We start from the raw sequence: 20,777 nt of genomic DNA on the forward strand, positions 1-20,777 counted from the left end.
GAGGCTCACTCACTGACCGTAAAATTTTTAAACGTCAAAAAACTAGACTGTCTTGTGAAATTTATTTCATAAAATTTATTTTAAATAGTTTAATTACTAAATTATTATGTCCGACAACAAAGATGCGACTAAAAAGGAAGTCGATCCCGAACTGGACGATTTACTCGACAGTAAGTTCTTAAAATAATCTTGCGATTCATTACCTAACAAGTATAACCTTTATTTTTTATTTCCGTTTGCATTGTACCTTAAATATTTGCATACATTAGCTAGCATTACGTACATTTAATGAACTTTGTCAATACGAGAACGTGCAAAACGAAGAATGACGAAATTTCGTCATTGAGAAGTAATTCGCTATGTCCTTGCTTAGGTTGTTTTACTTTAAATTAAGTAGTCATTGTGATTAGTACTTAATGACAATAGAACTTATTTAGAAAACATAAAAACATTTAAATAAATAAAAAATTTGGCCTGTAAGTCACTCAGTCGGGTGCCCAGAAGGCTGGCCGCATTGCCCGCTGGATGGTAATGCTGATCCGCTGGGCAAAATATTGGCCAGCCCTCTGGTCACCAGAAGCCTCTATAAGGCGTTTTATCAGCTCCTCATAGAGGCTATGCGCGCTAGGTCCCCACGGCTCCAGGGGTCCACCCCAAACGCCGCAAATATGTAGCTACTACCTAGTGTCGCATATTTGCGACGTTTGAGGCTTTCGGCTGAGGATGCGGCCGCACCAGCACCAACTTTAGTGCCTGGAATATGGGACGGCGCCAGGGTATCTACGCAGGTAGCGTCCCAGACAAGTGGCCGACCCATACAAGTACTAACTATAATAATATGTACCCAAGAGACGGAAGCAGAAAACAAAAACATCCAAATACAAGATGGGTAGATTAAATCCGCTTAACCCTGGGGCCTTACTGGTCCAGAGTTGCAGAGGACAGAGTACAGTGGAGAAGGTTCGAGGAGGCCTATGCCAAAATGCACACCGAACTGTGGGACATATTGTAGTTTGCAAGAGAAATAAAATTATCTAATCCTTCCACCATATGGGCCAAGGGGACCCGAGCGCCATCTGCCGTAAGAGCGTTACACTTCTTGAATGCTATGCTGGCTATGGATGTGGTCTTGGTGGCTCAGATGGCAGAGCGCTGGAGTATCGATCCAGAGGCCGTGAGTTCAAGTCTCACCCAAGACAGTGATTTTTCCACTTTTAAATTTATTCTAAGCTTAATAGCATCGATCGCAGACGTTTCCGCTTGTTAAATTAAAAAAAAAATAATAACTTGTACCCAAGGATTGTGACCATGTGAGCATAACAGTTCTCCTAAAAAAAACAAATTGTATACTCCCCCCTCCCCCCCTGACTCATAATTACTACAGCTAGAAACATATGATAGTCTTTACCTTTAGGCTATTTCAATTCAATTAATTCAATTCAATTATTTATTTAATTCAAAACTAGAGATCCATCATATTGTTATTACTTCTTTATTTCATTTGGGTCTTAGGTTAGGATTTTACAATGTGAGTATAAAAGTACAATACAAAAACACTTACAAAACATTACAAAACCATATAAAAATACACACATTATAAAAAACCTTACCTAGAATGTCGCCAGCAGCGGGGCAGGGCCCAAGCTGCCGGTGGTCAGGGCCGCAGAGTGAGGAACCGACGCACTATACGCGCCGTGTCCAAAATCACCGCCTTCTGCATCTGACCCTTGATCCAACCACTCAGCGAGAGTCTCTCTAGGTGTTGGTCGAGAATCTTCGCTATGAGACCGTTCGCTGACACGACTATAGGAACAATGATCGTCGAGTCAACATCCCACATGGCGGTTATCTCGTGAGCCAAGTCTAGGTACTTACTGGACTTGGCCTTCTCGGCTTTCACGAGATTTTCATCATGGGGGATGGTGATGTCAACGAGCACGGCCCGGCGCTGCGCTCGATCTATTATCACAATGTCAGGCTTATTGGCTACAATAGTCCTGTCAGTGATGATAGATCGATCCCAATATGAGCTATCTTCTTGCCCTGGGCTCCACGGAAGACCAGCGCTATAGCATATATATTATGTTAGAGCATATACTGAGTGGTGTCCATTTGTAGCCTCTATAGCAGCATCAATACTACGATTATTATTGCATGTTAGTTTAAGCTACTAATAGTTTTAACTGTTTAGTGTATAAGATCTTCTTTCTTAAATTTATATGTGTGGTGCTGTATGTAGATGGTTTTTGCAATAAACGTTTTTCTATTATATTCTATTCTATTCAATAGAGTGTGGCACGACCATTCTCGAGAACTGGCGCAGGTGAATACTTGTAGTACGGTACATATTGTTATTTAATCGAATTCACTTGATTAACAATGATTTGTTCCAGGCGCTCTCCAAGACATGACGAAGAAGCCAGCCGCAGCTGGAGAGGTACAGGAACCGGTGTGGAGCGAGGAGTTTGTTAAGGAGGCAGCGGCGCAGTTTGAAAGCAACATGGCCGCTTTACTGGGAAGCTTCAGTGGTGTGCCGGGTGAACGTAAGAATTTATACCGTCTAGTTATATGTTTTAGGGTTCCGTACCTAAAGGGTAAAAACAGGACCCTATTACTAAGACTCCGCTGTCCGCTTGTCTGTCTGATGTCTGTCACCACTCACCAGGCTGTATCTCATGAACCGTGATAGCTAGGCTGTTGAAATTTTCACAGATGATGTATTTCTGTTACCGCTATAACAACAAATACTAAAAACATAATATAATAAATATTTAAGTGGGTTTCCATACAACAAACGTGATTTTTTTGCAGTTTTTTGCGTAATGGTACGGAACCCTTCGTGCGCGGGTCTGACTCGCATTTGTTTTAATGTATTTTTCACCTCAGCAGCTCGAACAAGGGTACTTTGCTACTTAAAAACAGTGAGCAAAATCGCATTTTGCTCACTGTTTTTAAGTAGCAAAGTACCCTTGTTTGACCTGCTGAGATGAAAACTTAATTGTTGGTATATCTTAAGAAAACATGAGTGAATAGGTAAGTGATGAAGAAGGAATACATTTTTCGGGTTCCCTAATATGTTCTCACTGCTGAGGTGAAAAGTTTTGTGAACTACACGAGATCAAAGTTATTTACATCTAGTGCACTTTTGAGTCCCTTACTACGCTCAAGATTCTAAATTAGTATAGAATCTTTCGCTTGCACGGGACTCAAAATAAGCACTCGAAGAAATATCAAACTTTGATCTCTTGTTGTACAAATAACTATTGTGGTTGTGTAATAACGAATTGTTTGTATTATAAATATAGTATAAGTACCTTATGTGTATAATTGCATGAATTCTATAGTGGTTTAAATTGTATTTTTTTTCCTTATTTTCTCGTAATGCATGTTAATTATAAGATGTAATTATTTTTGAAAAGATGTGTCCCGCCGAGTTTGTTGCCGGTCCCATAATGGGATACCCTCCTCCAATTGAGGGGGGATTTAAATCTTCTCGGGGCAGAGGTGTAGGGTTGGAGCCGGTCTACCTAGCTTTATTTGACGTTCATAAGCGCATTGTAATTATGCCTACTTGAATAAACTATCTTTTATCTTTATCTTTAATAAAAAATATAAAACTTATGTTATAAATATTTTGTGTTCCAGAGCCAGAAATCAGCCAGGAGCAGATAGCACAGACATTCTCGAAAATGGCTGGTGAGTGATTTATCCTCATAAGGCCCAATGTGCATTACAATGCACACTCTGTTTCAATCTAATTTGAACCTTTTATAAACCCAATACAGTAGCATTTGTTTTGTTATATATATTGCTTTCTCAAACCAATTTCATCCCAATCACTACATAGTATAAAACAAAGTCGCGTCGCTGACTGTCTGTCTGTGTATGTATGCTTATGCTTAGATCTTTAAAAGTACGCAACGGATTTTGATGCGTTTTTTTTTAATAGATAGAGTGATTCAAGAGGAAGGTTTATGTATAATTTGTTAACCCGTGCGAAGCCGGGGCGGGTCGCTAGTTTACTATAAGACAAGGTTCAAAATAATTTAAATATAGGATAATGATAATATAATAATGATGTAATGGCTAGGGTTTGCACGACGGATCCGTAATGTATGGGAATATCCGCGGATCCGGATCCAGATCCGGATAATTTCATACATTTCGGATCCGGATTGCAAACCCTAGTAATGGCCCATTTTAAGGGACTGATTAACAGTCCACCGGACCAGACGGTATCGGCCTGTCAGTTAGAACAATTAGACAGTTCCAAACAACCATAGAGAAATATAGTAAGACAAGAGTGCTCACTCCATACATCAGTTAGACTATTAATTTCAGTGTCTACATCTAGCATCGCGTAGCGGAACTATCAGTACTGCTACTTGACAATAGATGTAGCACCGACCGGAAAGTCTTATGCTCAACAACATAAAACTTTTCGGTCGGTGCTACATCTATTGTCAAGTAGCAGTACTGACAGTTCCGCTACTCGATGCTAGATGCTAATAGTCTTTTTGGTACTAAAACTGATGTATAGAGTGAGCAATCTGTGTTTTTTTTTTCTATGGAACAACTGACAGGCCAATACCGTCCGGCGGACTGTTAACCCTTAAATGCATAGTGTTGCCAAATTTCTACAAAGCATTAGACAGCTCACAGATTAACGGTTAAACAAATTATTTTTGTTCCTGTATATTATTTCGATAGTAAAACTAATAAATTTTACGAATTATTACATAAATTTACGCAGTATTTTAATTTATAAAAATTACATTTGTTTATAGACGAAATGTCGGAAAACTTGGAAAAAGCTGGAAGTTGATGATTTTTAGTATGTGATTTTGGGCAGATTTTTCGGGGTTGGTAATTATTTTATATTTACAAACTTTATCATAGGAACATCATAAATAGTGTACCTTTCTGATGGCAGTTAAGATTTTTCTTATACCCTTTACTAATTCCTATATATTTCCAAAAATATTATTTAGCCTATGCAACTTTTAACACTGATTTCGCAGTGAAAATCGATTTTTTTTACAATTTTTCCTAGAAACTGCAAACAATTACGTGATACATATATTAATTTCGGGCAAAAAGAAAAAATCGTGCATTCAAGGGTTAATCAGTGGGCCCCTTTATCGATGGGTGTATGTGTCGTCATAGAGAAAAAAATACATAGAGTGCTCACTCCATACATCAGTTTTAGTACCAAAAAGACTATTAGCATCTAGCATCCAGTAGCGGAACTATCAGTACTGCTACTTGACAATAGATGTAGCACCGACCGGAAAGTCTTATGCTGTTGAGATAAGACTTTCCGGTCGATGCTACATCTAGTGTCAAGTAGCAGTACTGATAGTTCCGCTACTCGATGCCAGATGTAGACACTGGAATTAATAGTCTGAACTGATGTATGGAGTGAGCACTCTTGTCTTACTATATTTCTCTATGGTGTCGTGCAGAGGCCGCGGCCGCGGTGCTGAAGCCGGGCGCGGCGGACGGCTGCGAAGCCCCCGCGGCGGACCCCGCCAAAATAGACGAGGTACGCTTTGGATTTAAGACGAAACAGGAGCTGAGATTTAAATATTTTAGGTAAATATACCCGTCTCGCTAACGGAAGTGGCTCCTAAAACTAGTGCGATAAGGACAAGGCGAAAAATCCTGCGTAAAAATCTCAAAAATCGAGGTTTCGTACTCGACTGTTTCCTCCTCCAAAACTTAAGCAATCGTAACCAAATTTGGAAATCTAAATAATTATGAAATTATCTGTGTCCGACCGTTTTGCTTTTTTTGGCTAATTGATGTCAGTTTTGAATACCACGCCTCTCATTTATCATAGTCAATTAGGCCATTTTGGCCATTTTTGAAGGGCTCTAGCGCCTTAAAAAACAAAAATATCAAAAAAAGCAAAACGGTCCGACACAGATATTGACGATATTAATCTGTGTTGAAAAAATCATTGCTCTAGCTTCAAAACCCACGGAGGAAACAGTCGAGTACGTTTGTATGGAGAAATGACCACTCCTGTTGCCTCTTAATTTCCCCCCAATTAGTGGCCCGGCCAGCGAAAGAAAAGTCTTCTAGAAATCGATTTTCGCTCATGTCGTTTCGGATATGGGTGAATATGGTATCGATGCATTCAGTGTAATGCCCTGAACACAAATATATGAGATGACAAGCGCGAAAGTGGTGGGGGTAGGTGCTGTGACGTCATAAAGTCGGCAGTACAAACTTTTTTTTTATTCTCGTTTAAACATACCATGTGGGGTACCAAATGAAAGGGCTTTGTGAGTAGATCACAAATATATAAGATACTGTAACATTTTCAATACTTGGTCTAACAAATTATTAGAAAACGTTCAAAAAATTCACAATCCACAGTTGTATTCTAACTGCTCTAAATTGAAAATGGCTGAATGGATTAGTCCAAAATACATACCAAGTGACTGTGAATATCCTCTATGTAATGTTAAAAAATAATTAACCAAATATATAAAAAAATAAGAAAAGTACATCAAGTTGAAAAAGTATAATTTTCTGTTACCTTAAACTTGTTATAATAAAAGTTGCAGTTTAAGGTAAGGTAATAGAATTCAACTGTGGATTGTGAATTTTTTGAACGTTTTCTAATAATTTGTTAGACCAAGTATTGAAAATGTTACAGTATGTTATATATTTGCGATCTACTCACAAAGCCCTTTCATTTGATACCCCACGTGGTATGTTTAAACGAAAATAAAAAAAAAGTTTGTACTGCCGACTTTATGACGTCACAGCACCTACCCCCACCACTTTCGCGCTTGTCATCTCATATATTTGTGTTCAGGGCATTATACCATATTCACCCATATCCGAGACGACATGAACGAAAACTAACCTAAAGCCTGAAAAAACGGCCGTCTAAATCTGGCATAGGAGGAAAATTTTAGGTGTGTCTGAAGTAGGACAAACTTAGTTTACTACTGTGGTCACTTCTATAATGGCCCAAGCATGTTAATAGAACTATAGTTCGTTTTTTTAGCATTAGAAATAAGGTAAATGTTGATGTGTCTTTTAATTGGAAAACACACTTTAAAAATAAGTTACGGCAAATATGTAACAATTATGAATGTAATACGATCATTTATATTCTTCTGCTTTCATAAGTAATAGTTTTTGATTTTTAATAAGCGTTTTTCAATTAAAAGACATGTCAAGATCGCTTACCTTCTTGCAAGTTCTTTCTAATGCTAAAAAAACCGGCCAAGTGCGAGTCGGACTCGCGCACGGAGGGTTCCGCACCATCAACAAAAAATAGAGCTAACAAAATCGTGTTTGTTGTATGGGAGCCCCCCTTAAATATTTATTTTATTTTATTTTTAGTATTTGTTGTTATAGCGGCAACAGAGATACATCATTTGTGAAAATTTCAACTGTTTAGCTATCGCGGTTCATGAGATACAGCCTGGTGACAGACAGACGGACGGACGGACGGACGGACGGACGGACAGCGAAGTCTTAGTTATAGGGTCCCGTTCTTTACCCTTTGGGTACGGAACCCTAAAAAAACGAACTATAACTGGTACAACATTTTCTTCTAACAAACTGTACCACTATTGTCCCTTGGACAACGGGAGCGCATCATTACAACACAAAAAATATCCACTGAGATTCTTTTGTCTTGTGTTCTTCTATTTTTAGTATTTGTTGTTATAGCGACAACAGATATACATCATCTGTGAAAATTTCAACTGTCTAGCTATCACGGTTCATGAGATACAGGCTGGTGACAGACGGGCAGTGGAGTCTTAGTAGTCCGTTTTTACCCTTTAGGTACGGAACCCTAAATATAGATGTACTTTACGGCGTAGTCGGTAGTGACCCTGCCTATAAAGCAGAAGGTCCCGAGTTTAAATCCTGGGTATTGTTGTGTTGATCATAGATCCGTTATAGATGTTTTCTATATATTTAAGTATTTAAGTTTGTCCCATTATTTATTTATTTATTTGACAGGTGTCAGCAGCCATATCGCAGACCCTACAGAACCTGAGCTCCAACTCCGAAGGTCTACAAACGCCATTCAGCGACCAGGACCTCGCCAACATGTTCGGCAACTTCAACCTTGGAGAAAACCAGGCGAGTCCTAGTCGCACCATGCTAATGCCAAGGTGTTGCCAATGACATGTGTGGCAATGTCATAGTTAGGGCATAGAGAAAAAAATACATAGATTGCTCACTCCGTACATCAGTTTTGGTACCAAAAAGACTATTAATTTCAGTGTCTACATCTAGCATCGAGTAGCGGAACTATCAGTACTGCTACATCTATTGTCAAGTAGCAGTACTGATAGTTCCGCTACTCGATGCTAGATGTAGACATTGAAATTAATAATCTTTTTGGTACCAAAACTGATGTATGGAGTGAGCACTTTTGTCTTACTATATTTCTCTATGGTAAGTGTCAATAATATGTGGCTAATTCCGTCATAGGGACTATTCCGTCTACTACGTTTTTCTCCAACAACAAACAAATTTGACAATTTCATCGACAAAGCAGCGATTGCTTTTAGATTCAGCAATGGCAGATTTTATTTTTATCAAAGAAATTTACGCTCGTGGACGTAATTGGGTCAATAAACAATTTTTTGTTGTTATTCTGTCCCATCAGCGAGGAGACAATAGTAGAATAGATTGTTAGAAGAACTGCTGTACCATGTTCTACTAACATGCTCAGTAGATGCCCCATTATGGAACGGTCTTATAACTACTATAAAATGCTAGTTTGGTTCATTTAAATAAGAAAAACCTAGAATTTTAAGAGTGACTCAGGAGACCGTAACCATAGCATGTGACAAGAAAAAGTTGATTAACCCAATTAGTCACATTTACCTTCCATAATGCAATGTAATATTAATTTATTTATTATATTTCAGGATGGCAACATGTTCCTCCCCTTCATGCAAGGGATGATGCAGTCGCTCCTCTCTAAGGAGGTCCTCTACCCCTCCTTAAAGGAGTTGGTAGACAAGTACCCCGCCTGGCTCGAGGAGAACAAAGGGAAAGTGCCCCAGGATGACTACGACAGGTGAGCATTATTTCAGGAATAACATGTTCCTCCTCTAAGGAGGTCCTCTACTCCTTGAAGGAGTTGGTAGACAAGTACCCCGCCTGGCTCGAGGAGAACAAAGGGAAAGTGCCCCAGGATGACTACGACAGGTGAGCATTATTTCAGGAATAACATGTTCCTCCTCTAAGGAGGTCCTCTACTCCTTGAAGGAGTTGGTAGACAAGTACCCCGCCTGGCTCGAGGAGAACAAAGGGAAAGTGCCCCAGGATGACTACGACAGGTGGGCATTTTAGATTAATTGTATTTCAGGAATAACATGTTCCTCCTCTAAGGAGGTCCTCCTTGAAGGAGTTGGTAGACAAGTACCCCGCCTGGCTCGAGGAGAACAAAGGGAAAGTGCCCCAGGATGACTACGACAGGTGAGCATTATTTCAGGAATAACATGTTCCTCCTCTAAGGAGGTCCTCTACCCCTCCTTAAAGGAGTTGGTAGACAAGTACCCCGCCTGGCTCGAGGAGAACAAAGGGAAAGTGCCCCAGGATGACTACGACAGGTGGGCATTATTTCAGGAATAACATGTACCTCCTCTAAGGAGGTACTCTACTCCTTGAAGGAGTTGGTAGACAAGTACCCCGCCTGGCTCGAGGAGAACAAAGGGAAAGTGCCCCAGGATGACTACGACAGGTGAGCATTATTTCAGGAATAACATGTTCCTCCTCTAAGGAGGTCCTCTACTCCTTGAAGGAGTTGGTAGACAAGTACCCCGCCTGGCTCGAGGAGAACAAAGGGAAAGTGCCCCAGGATGACTATGATAGGTGAGCATATTAATTATATTTCTGGAATAAGATGTTCCTCCTCTAAGGAGGTCCTCTACTCCTTGAAGGAGTTGGTAGACAAGTACCCCGCCTGGCTCGAGGAGAACAAAGGGAAAGTGCCCCAGGATGACTACGACAGGTGGGCATTTTGGATTAATTGTTATATTTCAGGAATAACATGTTCCTCCTCTAAGGAGGTCCTCTACTCCTTGAAGGAGTTGGTAGACAAGTACCCCGCCTGGCTCGAGGAGAACAAAGGGAAAGTGCCCCAGGATGACTACGACAGGTGGGCATTTTGGATTAATTGTTATATTTCAGGAATAACATGTTCCTCCTCTAAGGAGGTCCTCTACTCCTTGAAGGAGTTGGTAGACAAGTACCCCGCCTGGCTCGAGGAGAACAAAGGGAAAGTGCCCCAGGATGACTACGACAGGTGGGCATTTTGGATTAATTGTTATATTTCAGGAATAACATGTTCCTCCTCTAAGGAGGTCCTCTATTCCTTGAAGGAGTTGGTAGACAAGTACCCCGCCTGGTTCGGTGAAGGAAAACATCGCGAGGAAACCGGTCTAATCCCAATAAGGCCTAGTTTACCCTCTGGGTTGGAAGGTCAGATGGCAGTCACTTTCGTAAAAACGTGCCTACACCAATTACTGGGATTAGTTGCCAAGCGGACCCCAGGCTCCCATGAGCCATGGCCATAGAGAAAAAAATACATAGTGCTCACTCCATACATCAGTTTTAGTACCAAAAAGACTATTAGCAACTAGCATCGAGTAGCGGAACTATCAGTACTGCTACATCTATTGTCAAGTAGCAGTACTGATAGTTCCGCTACTCGATGCTAGATGTAGACCAGGGATGTTGCGGATGCCGATTTTTTGACATCCGCGGATGCGGATTTTTAAAGGCTCACATCCGCGGATGCGGATGCGGATGTCAAGATAGTATCATAAAAAACGTCAAATATTACATTTTAGTAATTTTTATTTCAAAAAGTCGGCCAAGTGCGAGTCGGACTCGCGTTCCAAGGGTTCCGTACATTAAGTCCCACTCACGCTTGACTGCTCATTTTTAATAGGTTTTTTTGGTTAATGACTAAATTACCTAGCAGTGTAGCACTTACGCGAATGCTAAGACGTTCCTGTACCGACCTGTTCCACATCCGCATCAGCATTAAATCCGCATCTATTTTATGCGGATGCGGATGCGGATGCGGATGTTGAAAATCATGCGGATGTTCCGCGGTTGCGGATGCGGATGCGGATGTTCGCAACATCCCTGATGTAGACACTGAAATTAATAGTCTGAACTGATGTATGGAGTAAGCACTCTTGTCATACTATATTTCTCTATGGCCATGGCAAAAATGCCGGTACCAAATTTACCCGTTTAACCTCTCGTTTCCCAGGACCTCTCAAATCCATACAATTCCGACTCATATTGGAGCCACTGGGAACTGAGAGGTTAAAACAAACTGTTTTCTTGCCAGATACTGCCGGCAACAGGAGCTGATGCAGCAGGTCTGCGCTGAACTGGAACCGGAGCAGGAAACGGACCCTGATGATGTCAAGAGGAGGCGGTTCGAAGTGGTGCTAGAACTTATGCAGAAGGTAACCATCAACCAATCAATCAATCAATTTTTATCTGACAAAAACTTCGCCCGTGACCAAAATTGTCCTTTCTATTAATTTATTTTATTTGACATAATTACAATGTAACCGAATGTTTCAATTAATTTGCTATGATGTAAATATGTAACAAGTTCTAAGCTATCTAAATAATAAGTTAGATATAAGAAGACTAAATATTTGTACACCTATATGGTAGATCACAGAGTACTGTATCAACTCACTGTCATCTGTATATAACCTGTGTTTCACAAATAAATATTACTTACTTACTTACTAAAAACCCTGTGACCACCTAAGGGTCACTTGCACCATTCCACTAACCCGGGTACTAACCCGGGTTAGTGGAACCCAGACCCGGGTTCTATTTCCGAAGTGCACTAGCACTTGTATCGTAAATAGATAAAGATAAAAAATAGTTTATTCAAGTAGGCATATTACAATGCGCTTATGAACGTCAAATAAAGCTACACCGGCTCCAACCCTACACCTCTGAACTAAATCCCCCCTCAATTGGGGGAGGGTATCCCAATATGGGACCGGCAACAAAGATATGTAATAGTAGTTAGTGTTACAAGGGATCAAAATAATATATTTCCGTCAAGGGCGTACATTGAATCCTGAGCGTAATGAGGGATTCAAGTGTTAACGTCCAAGACGAAATAATTTTGATACCGTGTGACACATACTGCTTTTCACATCAACTATGAGGAAAATAAAAAAATTTTAGTGTTGACACAATCTGATGCTTAAACAGATTATTTAAGCAAAAAAATAAAGTCCAAAAAATTAAAAAATAGTGTGCTAGAACAGAAAAGTGCTACTTTGATCCCTCCTAGCTGGGAAGAAATAGTTATTTGTATAACAAGAGATCAAAGTTTGATATTTCTTCGAGTGCTTATTTTGAGTTCCGTGCAAGCGAAAGATTCTATTATTAACGTACTCAGGATGGGTAATCGTAGCACTTGCACTATAAAATGAAACTAGTATAGATTGACGCTGATTTATTATTCACCAAGTTGTTGGTACAAAAATCAGAAGCAAAAAGAGAGCTTCGTCCCCGGTTACGACCCCTTTTATTAACATTCACAAACCCCCTCCACGAGTTGAATCTGGTAGCTAATATACATACTTTTAAAATAGATTCTAATACAATCAATTACGTATAAGCTCCATATATCATGTAATATTTAATAACAATCAAAACATTTAATTTTATAATATTAAATTAACTAAAAGGTATAATTGGATTATTACAATTAATATGACAGAAATCTCAGTGGCGCCATCTACACGACGCTGTAGTGACGCAATAGGCTGGTAGTTCCGATACCTCGCAGTAGATGGCGCTTTCGTAGTAGGTCTTCAATGGTTTGGCTCTCGTAGGTCTTATTATGCTGGTTTGGTTGTTGGCAAGGTGGATGACGGTAACACTCGGCCGTCCTGCCATGGCCGTGGTCCACCACGGCCTGCTGGTGGAGCCCTCGAGTTGTTGGTAGATGTGGTTGGACCGCCGGTCGATTCAGGAACCTGGAATATATAAAGAACCAGCCAAGTATATTGTTATATTATATCACCTGATGTTAGATACCTATATTGACAGCTTCACACAGATGATAAACGTACATTAAATTGTATGATGATGAGCAAGTTTTATTTTAATTTACACTATCTACTTGGTACACAGATATCTTACATATTTTTCTTAGACTCCAATTCAAACAACTACTAGGTATTGCGTTTAACACACAGATTAGGGGGAAAAGTTTAAAAAAATAACGCATTTCAGGGCTTTGGAGACATGTCACACAGTTAAGTATCACACAGTAGGCATTCGATGTGTTTATTGAATCCTTATTTAGTACCATATGCATGCTAATAGCGTCTATTAAACACACAGGTTGTGCCATAGGTACTTACAGGAGCTTCACACAGATATATCACACAGTTTTTACTACACAGTTAGTATTAGACACATAGTCCTTATTGCATCACACAGTAATTAGCTATCACACAGTACCTCTCGGTATAGTAAACAAAGTATCACACAGATTAGAGGAAATAGGTACTGCGTTTAATTTCCACACAGCGGATTTATTACGACCGTTACTTGTATGCTTCTATCCTGCCATTAATTGTATCTTACCTTATTTTTATGAACTGTCTTGTCACGTGCTTATAATATCTACCCTTTTGTCACAATAAAATAATGTTGTCAATGTATTTGTGAGATAGATTTATCATTTGTTTATGTTGTATAGCAGAAGTACCCTCTCAGTTTACGCTTGTAAATTATGAATGCATTAAGACGGTAAATAAGTATACAGGATGTCTATAGAGTTGATATAAAATAAAATGTACCTACGCCGATTTAATTATTATTTCTTTTTAATCGTAGGTATGTTACATCATGTAATTTTGTTTTATTCATTGAAATACATACTTCAAGAAATATATTTACAGATAAGATTATTATTACGCACACTTTAAATATATTTATAATTAAATGAATGATCTAATCGTAAGATTTTATTATTGATTGTTTACCTTTTATGCTAAGATGATTAACTTTATTATGGGCGCAAACACACTATAATTGGACAAATCAAATATTATATGATTGGACAAATCAAATATTTTATTAACTCTCTAAAAGGTCGATAAGATCATCCCTGTCTATGTCGTGGTCACTACCAGAGCTATCATCATCTGATAAGGTTGTTTTATAAGGCCTAAGAACATCTGCTCGTACTACGGCACAGAACCTTTTATAACCTTTCATGCCTTTCACGCTAGAAATTGTATAACGGTCTATACTATGGTCACATTTAATTACTCTGTAAGGCCCTGTATATAACCCGTCAAGCTTTCTTGTAACCTTCGCCTGAGTATCCCTCGCAGATCCACCTTTCCACAGAACTAATTGACCTCGTGAGTACTTCCTATAGGGTTTTCGTTTTTTGTCGAACCTACTTTTCATGACGGTCATGTTTCGGTCAATTCGTAACTTTGCCGTCTTTCTACGAGAATCAAGTTGTATCTGCTGATTAGTTACGTCTGTAGGAGTATCAGAGGGGTATGCTGGGTAGCGTGTGTTGCTATGACCAAACATAAGACTAAATGGGGTGAAGCCCGTTGTTGAATTGGGCGTGTTGTTAATTCCCCAGACTACATCGGCTACTTTAGTATCCCAAGTACATTCACTATCAGCCATGGTGTTAAGACCGTTCAGAAGAGTGCGGTTTACCCTCTCCACCTGTCCGTTAGAACGGGGACTGGCTATGGCATTCAAGACGTGTTTAAACTGACACTCTTCTGCAAACTGTTTGAAATACCGGCTCGTGAAGGCTTTTCCTCTATCACTTATTACTTTACAAGGATTTCCAAATTGGTAAATTACGTCCTTAAAAAGTTTAATAGTCTCCATTGAGCTGGCATTTTTCGCAGGCTTCGCAAATACATATTTAGTAAAAGCATCAATTACTACAAGTAGATATGTATTTCCGAGGCGGGTCTTTACGAAAGGACCGAGATGGTCTATATGCAATGTGTGCATCGGAACAGCTGCCTTATCTATGGGGTGTAGTTCACCTTCGACTCTACCAAAGTTACCCTTACCGTAGGCACAACGTAAACACGAGTTTATATATTTACGTATGAAACGAGTCATTCCTTGGAACCAAAACTGGGCCTTAATAGTTTTCTCGCATTTCTCAAAGCCTGGATGACCTATTTGGTCGTGATATTTTTGTAATAAACCGTACTTTGCTAACTTTGGAATGACAAAACGTTCTCCTGACAAAGTTTTCCTATATAAAATCCCTTCTTTTAGCACGTAATTAGAAACTATGTCTGCATTATTCGTACCTTGAGAAAGTTGAGTAATAATGTTTTGTATCGCGTCATCTTGCATCTGGAGAGTAAGCAACCAGTCGGATTCCTCTACTATATGTACCTCGCTAATGACAGGGTTCCTGCTTAAGGCATCGGCGTGACGCATTCGGTTACCAGGGCGATATTCTATTTTTAGGTCGAAATCTTGGATAGCAAGCCACCACCTGGCGATGCGTGGAATTAAATCTTTTTTGACAAGGGTGGTTCGTAAAGCCGCGCAGTCAGTGATTACTTTTACAGGGATCCCAGTCAAGTAAACTCTAAATCGTTTTAGGGACTCTACAACTGCTAAAGTCTCGAGTTCGTAACTGTGGTAAAACCGCTCTTCCTTACTTGTGACTCTACTAAAATATGCTATCGGTTTGAGACTACGGTCAGGCTGGTACTGAAGTAATATGCCACTAAGGCCCAAGCTACTCGCGTCGGTATGCAATTCAGTTTCGGCGTTCCTATCATATATACCTAATACGGGTCTTTCTACAAGCTTCTGTTTTAACGTTAGAAACGCATGTTCTTGTTCTTGGCCCCAGTGCCAATCAACACCCTTTTGAGTTAGTTCTGTAAGCGGTCTAGCGATTTCGGCAAAACCCCGCACAAACTTCCTAAAATATGACGTTAGTCCGATAAACTGGCGGATTTCATGAACGTTACTAGGTCGTTTATAATTGCTAACACACTCTATTTTAGCCTTTCCAGGTTGTATAGTCCCTTGAGTAATTTCGTGTCCCAAATAGGTAGCAGTTGGTTTTAAGAATGAGCACTTTCGTAAGTTCAGCTTTAAATTCGCATCTTTAAGAGATTGTAACACGCGTCTTAAGAGATCTAAGCCCTCCTCAATAGTAACAGTAGGCAACATGATGTCATCAAGATATAGAGCTACTTCGGTGTGAACGTTACCTAGAGCTAGTTTTATTAATCGAGAAAACACGGCAGGTGCATTGCACAGTCCGAAAGGCATTTTCAAAAACTCCCACTGGCCTGAACTGGTCACGAACGAGCTCTTATGTATGGAATCTTCGTCTATAGGGACCTGCATGTACCCCTGTGCTAGGTCTAGTGTCGTAAAAAATGCCTTGCCGGATAAACGAGTTAACTGATCGTCTATATTGGGTAAGGGGTACCTATCCTTCACAGTACGCGAGTTTAAAGCCCTGTAGTCTACACATAGCCTATATTCTCCATTCTTCTTTTTTACTAAAACGACGGGACTTGCGTAGTCAGACATAGATTCCCTAATTATACCAGCATCTAATAACTCATGTACCTTCTGGTCAACTATGGCGCTCTCACTATGGGACAACCGATACGGTTTGTAGAATACAGGCTCATCAGTTGTCGTTTTGATTTTCATACTAATTAGATCTGTACAGCCTAAGTCCTTAGTATCTTTAGCAAATGAAGTACTAAACTCATTTAACAAATTCAAAAGCCTTGCCAAAACTGCCTCATTAAGATCACCTACATCTAACTCGCTAGGATTTATGTTAGTTTCAATTATCCTATCGCACATAGATGAGTTACCAACTGTCATAACATTACATTCATCCATCTCACTTGCATTGATAATTTCGACACGTGCTAATAATTTTCCTTTCGTCCATCGAATTGATTCATCGCCCACATTAATTACCTTTATGAGTGGATTTTGACACGATAAAACAGCTCTGGGTATGAAATAGGATGTACTTCCTAATTCAAAGCACACCGGATGCAACAAGAACGTGTGTTTACCTCCATTTTCATCACAGTCAATACGAACTTCTACTAAACTACAACTGTTTTTCAACAAAACAACATCTGCGTTTAAGTAAACCGGGTACTTCGTAACAAAATCGGAGGAAGTTAATTTAATTTCCTGTAGGGTATTTTCTAAATCACTCGTATGAACAAGTGTCACAGAGTTGTTTGTTGTGATCAGGCTAACATTTTCTTGATTTATTAATTTCTGCCCGATAATAAAGTCAATTTCTGTCATTTTATAGCTAGTTATTTCCGCTGAGCCTGACAAAGTGATATTATCTATGTGAACTTCAACATGTACGGTACCAAGTGATTGTGAATGTGCACCACCAAAACCGCGCATAAGAACTGAAGACGGTGTCATAACAAGTTTCATTTTGTTAGCATGTTCAATGGTAAGTATGTTAATTTTACTTCCCGTATCAATGTAACCTATTAATTCGTAGCCATTCACAAACACTTTCTTTTTATAAAGATCAAGGAAAATATCATACGTGATAAACATAACGTTACCGACCTTGATTATTTGTTGTCTTGAGCTCCCGGCAGCATACCAGCATGTAGCTGCGCTGTGACCGTTGCGCTGGCACACGTCGCAGTGAAGTTGTGTCCTGCAGTCGCGCGCCTCGTGACCTGGCCGTCGACATGCGTAGCAGAGCTTCGGTAATGTGTGTGATGTTGTAGTCGTATTTCCTCGCCTCCACGTTGTTCTTCTCGCATTAGCAGCAGCTTCGATTCTCTTAAAGTTCTCTAATGAAGATAGATACCCATAGTAAAGTTGTTCTGGTGTCTCGCATTGATATGCTTTGGCGTTGGCGCGCAGTTCGAATGGCAGGCCTTTGATGATGCATGAAATAGCGTCCTCATTATAGATGTTGCATTTCTTGAGCAATGAAACCTTGTCGTGAAAATATTTCGTCATAGTTTCGGTATCGATTTTGGTTCTTAACATCATTTCTTCCAAGCGGTCGACAAAATCCGTTGAGCGCGGAAATGCCGTTTGTAGCGTATGTTTCCATTCGTCCCATGTGAGGTTGTAATCTTCTAGGTCGTCATACCAGTCACGCGCTGAGCCACGAAGTCTTATTTGCATAACGAACTGACGATCTTTGTTCTGCCAACCGTATACATCTCCCAACTGGTCTATTTTGTGTAGCCATCCTTTCACGTTGCTATTTCTGTCTTCTGGGTTGAATTTGGGGATAACTTCAGCTTCCGTGGGCGTAATTCGTCGTCGTTTAGGTGTGTGTAACTCGTCTTCATCGCCGCCACGTGGTGTTGAAGAAAAAAATTTCGTTGTTTTTTCGGTGTTGGCGTCAATACTTGAGGCTTTTCTCTTCTTTTTTCGCCCCAAACCATTGAAATATGGGCCAGACATTACGTAGGTATCCCACTTCTGAGGTATTAACGTACTCAGGATGGGTAATCGTAGCACTTGCACTATAAAATGAAACTAGTATAGATTGACGCTGATTTATTATTCACCAAGTTGTTGGTACAAAAATCAGAAGCAAAAAGAGAGCTTCGTCCCCGGTTACGACCCCTTTTATTAACATTCACAAACCCCCTCCACGAGTTGAATCTGGTAGCTAATATACATACTTTTAAAATAGATTCTAATACAATCAATTACGTATAAGCTCCATATATCATGTAATATTTAATAACAATCAAAACATTTAATTTTATAATATTAAATTAACTAAAAGGTATAATTGGATTATTACAATTAATATGACAGAAATCTCAGTGGCGCCATCTACACGACGCTGTAGTGACGCAATAGGCTGGTAGTTCCGATACCTCGCAGTAGATGGCGCTTTCGTAGTAGGTCTTCAATGGTTTGGCTCTCGTAGGTCTTATTATGCTGGTTTGGTTGTTGGCAAGGTGGATGACGGTAACACTATACTAGATTCACGAGCGTAGCGAGTGAATCTAATTTAGAATCTTGAGCGTAGTAAGGGACTCAAAAGCGCACAAGATGTAAATAACTTTGATCTCGTGTAGTTCACAAAACTTTTCACCTCAGCAGTGAGAACATATTAGAGAACCCGACAAATGTATTCCTTCTTCATCACTTACCTCTATTCACTCATGTTTTCTTAAGATATATCAACAATTAAGTTTTCACCTCAGCAGCTCCAACAAGGGTACTTTGCTACTTAAAACAGTGAGCAAAATCGCATTTTGCTCATTTTGTGTCACTCAGTGAGCAAAATGCGATTTTGCTCACTGTTTTTAAGTAGCAAAGTACCCTTGTTCGATCTGCTGAGGTGAAAAAGCTCTTTTCCGAATAGGTGATGTGATAATAACTATAGTGCGTCAAGCTAATCTTGTCAGTAGCAATGTACTGCAAATTAAAGTAGGGTAACACCATGTAACACTCAAAGAGCAGAATTGCACTAAGAAAAGCAGCAATGTACATCGAACCAAACCGTGTTTATTTTTCCGCCCTTCATACGTCAGTTCGAGTGAATTATCATAACCTCAAATTTTAGTAATGTTTACCGTCAACGAGCATGATTGTACATTGTAGGCACCTTAGCTTTGCTTGAGGTCATGCATAATCTTGGTATTTAATGGTGACAGCAGAAATTTCTCTTGAAATAGAAACGATTCAGAATGTAAACAATAAGATGATGGCTGTCATTCACGATCCACATTCCACAGATAACACACAGATGACACGCGATTTTGGAATTATTCGAACACAGTGTTGCTAAAGCTTTGGATTCCTCCGAAAACGGTGCCGTCATATGACGGCCGTCATATAGCGGCAGCAAAAGACGGCCGTCTTTACGGTGGCGACATGTGGAAAGTACCACGGCGTCATAACACACCGTCATCCACCAAGGTCAAAGCGGCAAATTTGAAAAATGTAAGCGCGATGGGATAACGTCCCATAGAAAATTTGAATTTCGCGCCTTTTCCTACTGACAAGATTTGCTTGATCATCTATAATTTACTTGGAGGATGAAATATCATCAGAAGAGGAAAATAATCGTAGTACGGAATCATTTATTCAAATCTCGTGTCATTTATTCAAAATGGCGTCACCGCTATCTAATAAAACGTTCACGAAACTTAACCCGCGATTTTTCAAATTTGCCGCCGTTTACTACTGACAAGATTTGGTTGATCCAGTGTATTGTATATTATTTTCCAGATGCAAGACTTGGGTCAGCCGCCCACCGAGCTGGTTGGTGACATGGCCGCGCCGCAAGGGCTCGCAGCGCCCGACAACTCGCAGTGCAGCGTCATGTAGTGACATGACACGTGACAGGTGACATGATGACAGATTGATGACGAGACGGTATACTGCCAACACAGACAAGACATCCTCTAGACTGAGCGTAGTAACGCTACCCCCTCTGCCACTATACAGGGTCATAGAGAAAAAAATACATAGAGTGCTCACTCCATACATCAGTTTTAGTACCAAAAAGACTATTAGCATCTAGCATCGAGTACCGGAACTATCAGTACTGCTGCTTGACAATAGATGTAGCACCGACCGGAAAGTCTTATGCTGTTGAGATAAGACTTTCCGGTCGATGCTACATCTATTGTCAAGTAGCAGTACTGATAGTTCCGCTACTCGATGCCAGATGTAGACACTGGAATTAATAGTCTGAACTGATGTATGGA

The 20,777-nt window shown here is 40.0% G+C and overlaps 1 protein-coding gene across 1 annotated transcript; it reads left to right on the forward strand.

Moving 5' to 3' along the window:
* Window positions 1–30: 30 nt before the first annotated feature.
* On the forward strand, window positions 31–20,418 carry LOC134660540 (peroxisomal biogenesis factor 19). The gene is made up of 8 exons (XM_063516318.1): window positions 31–170; window positions 2,394–2,543; window positions 3,646–3,696; window positions 5,466–5,545; window positions 7,996–8,118; window positions 8,916–9,067; window positions 11,357–11,477; window positions 20,296–20,418. The coding sequence occupies exons 1-8, from the start codon at window positions 107–109 to the stop codon at window positions 20,392–20,394; spliced, it is 840 nt and encodes a 279-aa protein (XP_063372388.1). The 5' UTR covers window positions 31–106; the 3' UTR covers window positions 20,395–20,418.
* Window positions 20,419–20,777: the final 359 nt, after the last annotated feature.

This window comes from Cydia amplana, chromosome 27 (genome assembly GCF_948474715.1).
Source record: "Cydia amplana chromosome 27, ilCydAmpl1.1, whole genome shotgun sequence".
NCBI lineage: Eukaryota > Metazoa > Arthropoda > Insecta > Lepidoptera > Tortricidae > Cydia > Cydia amplana.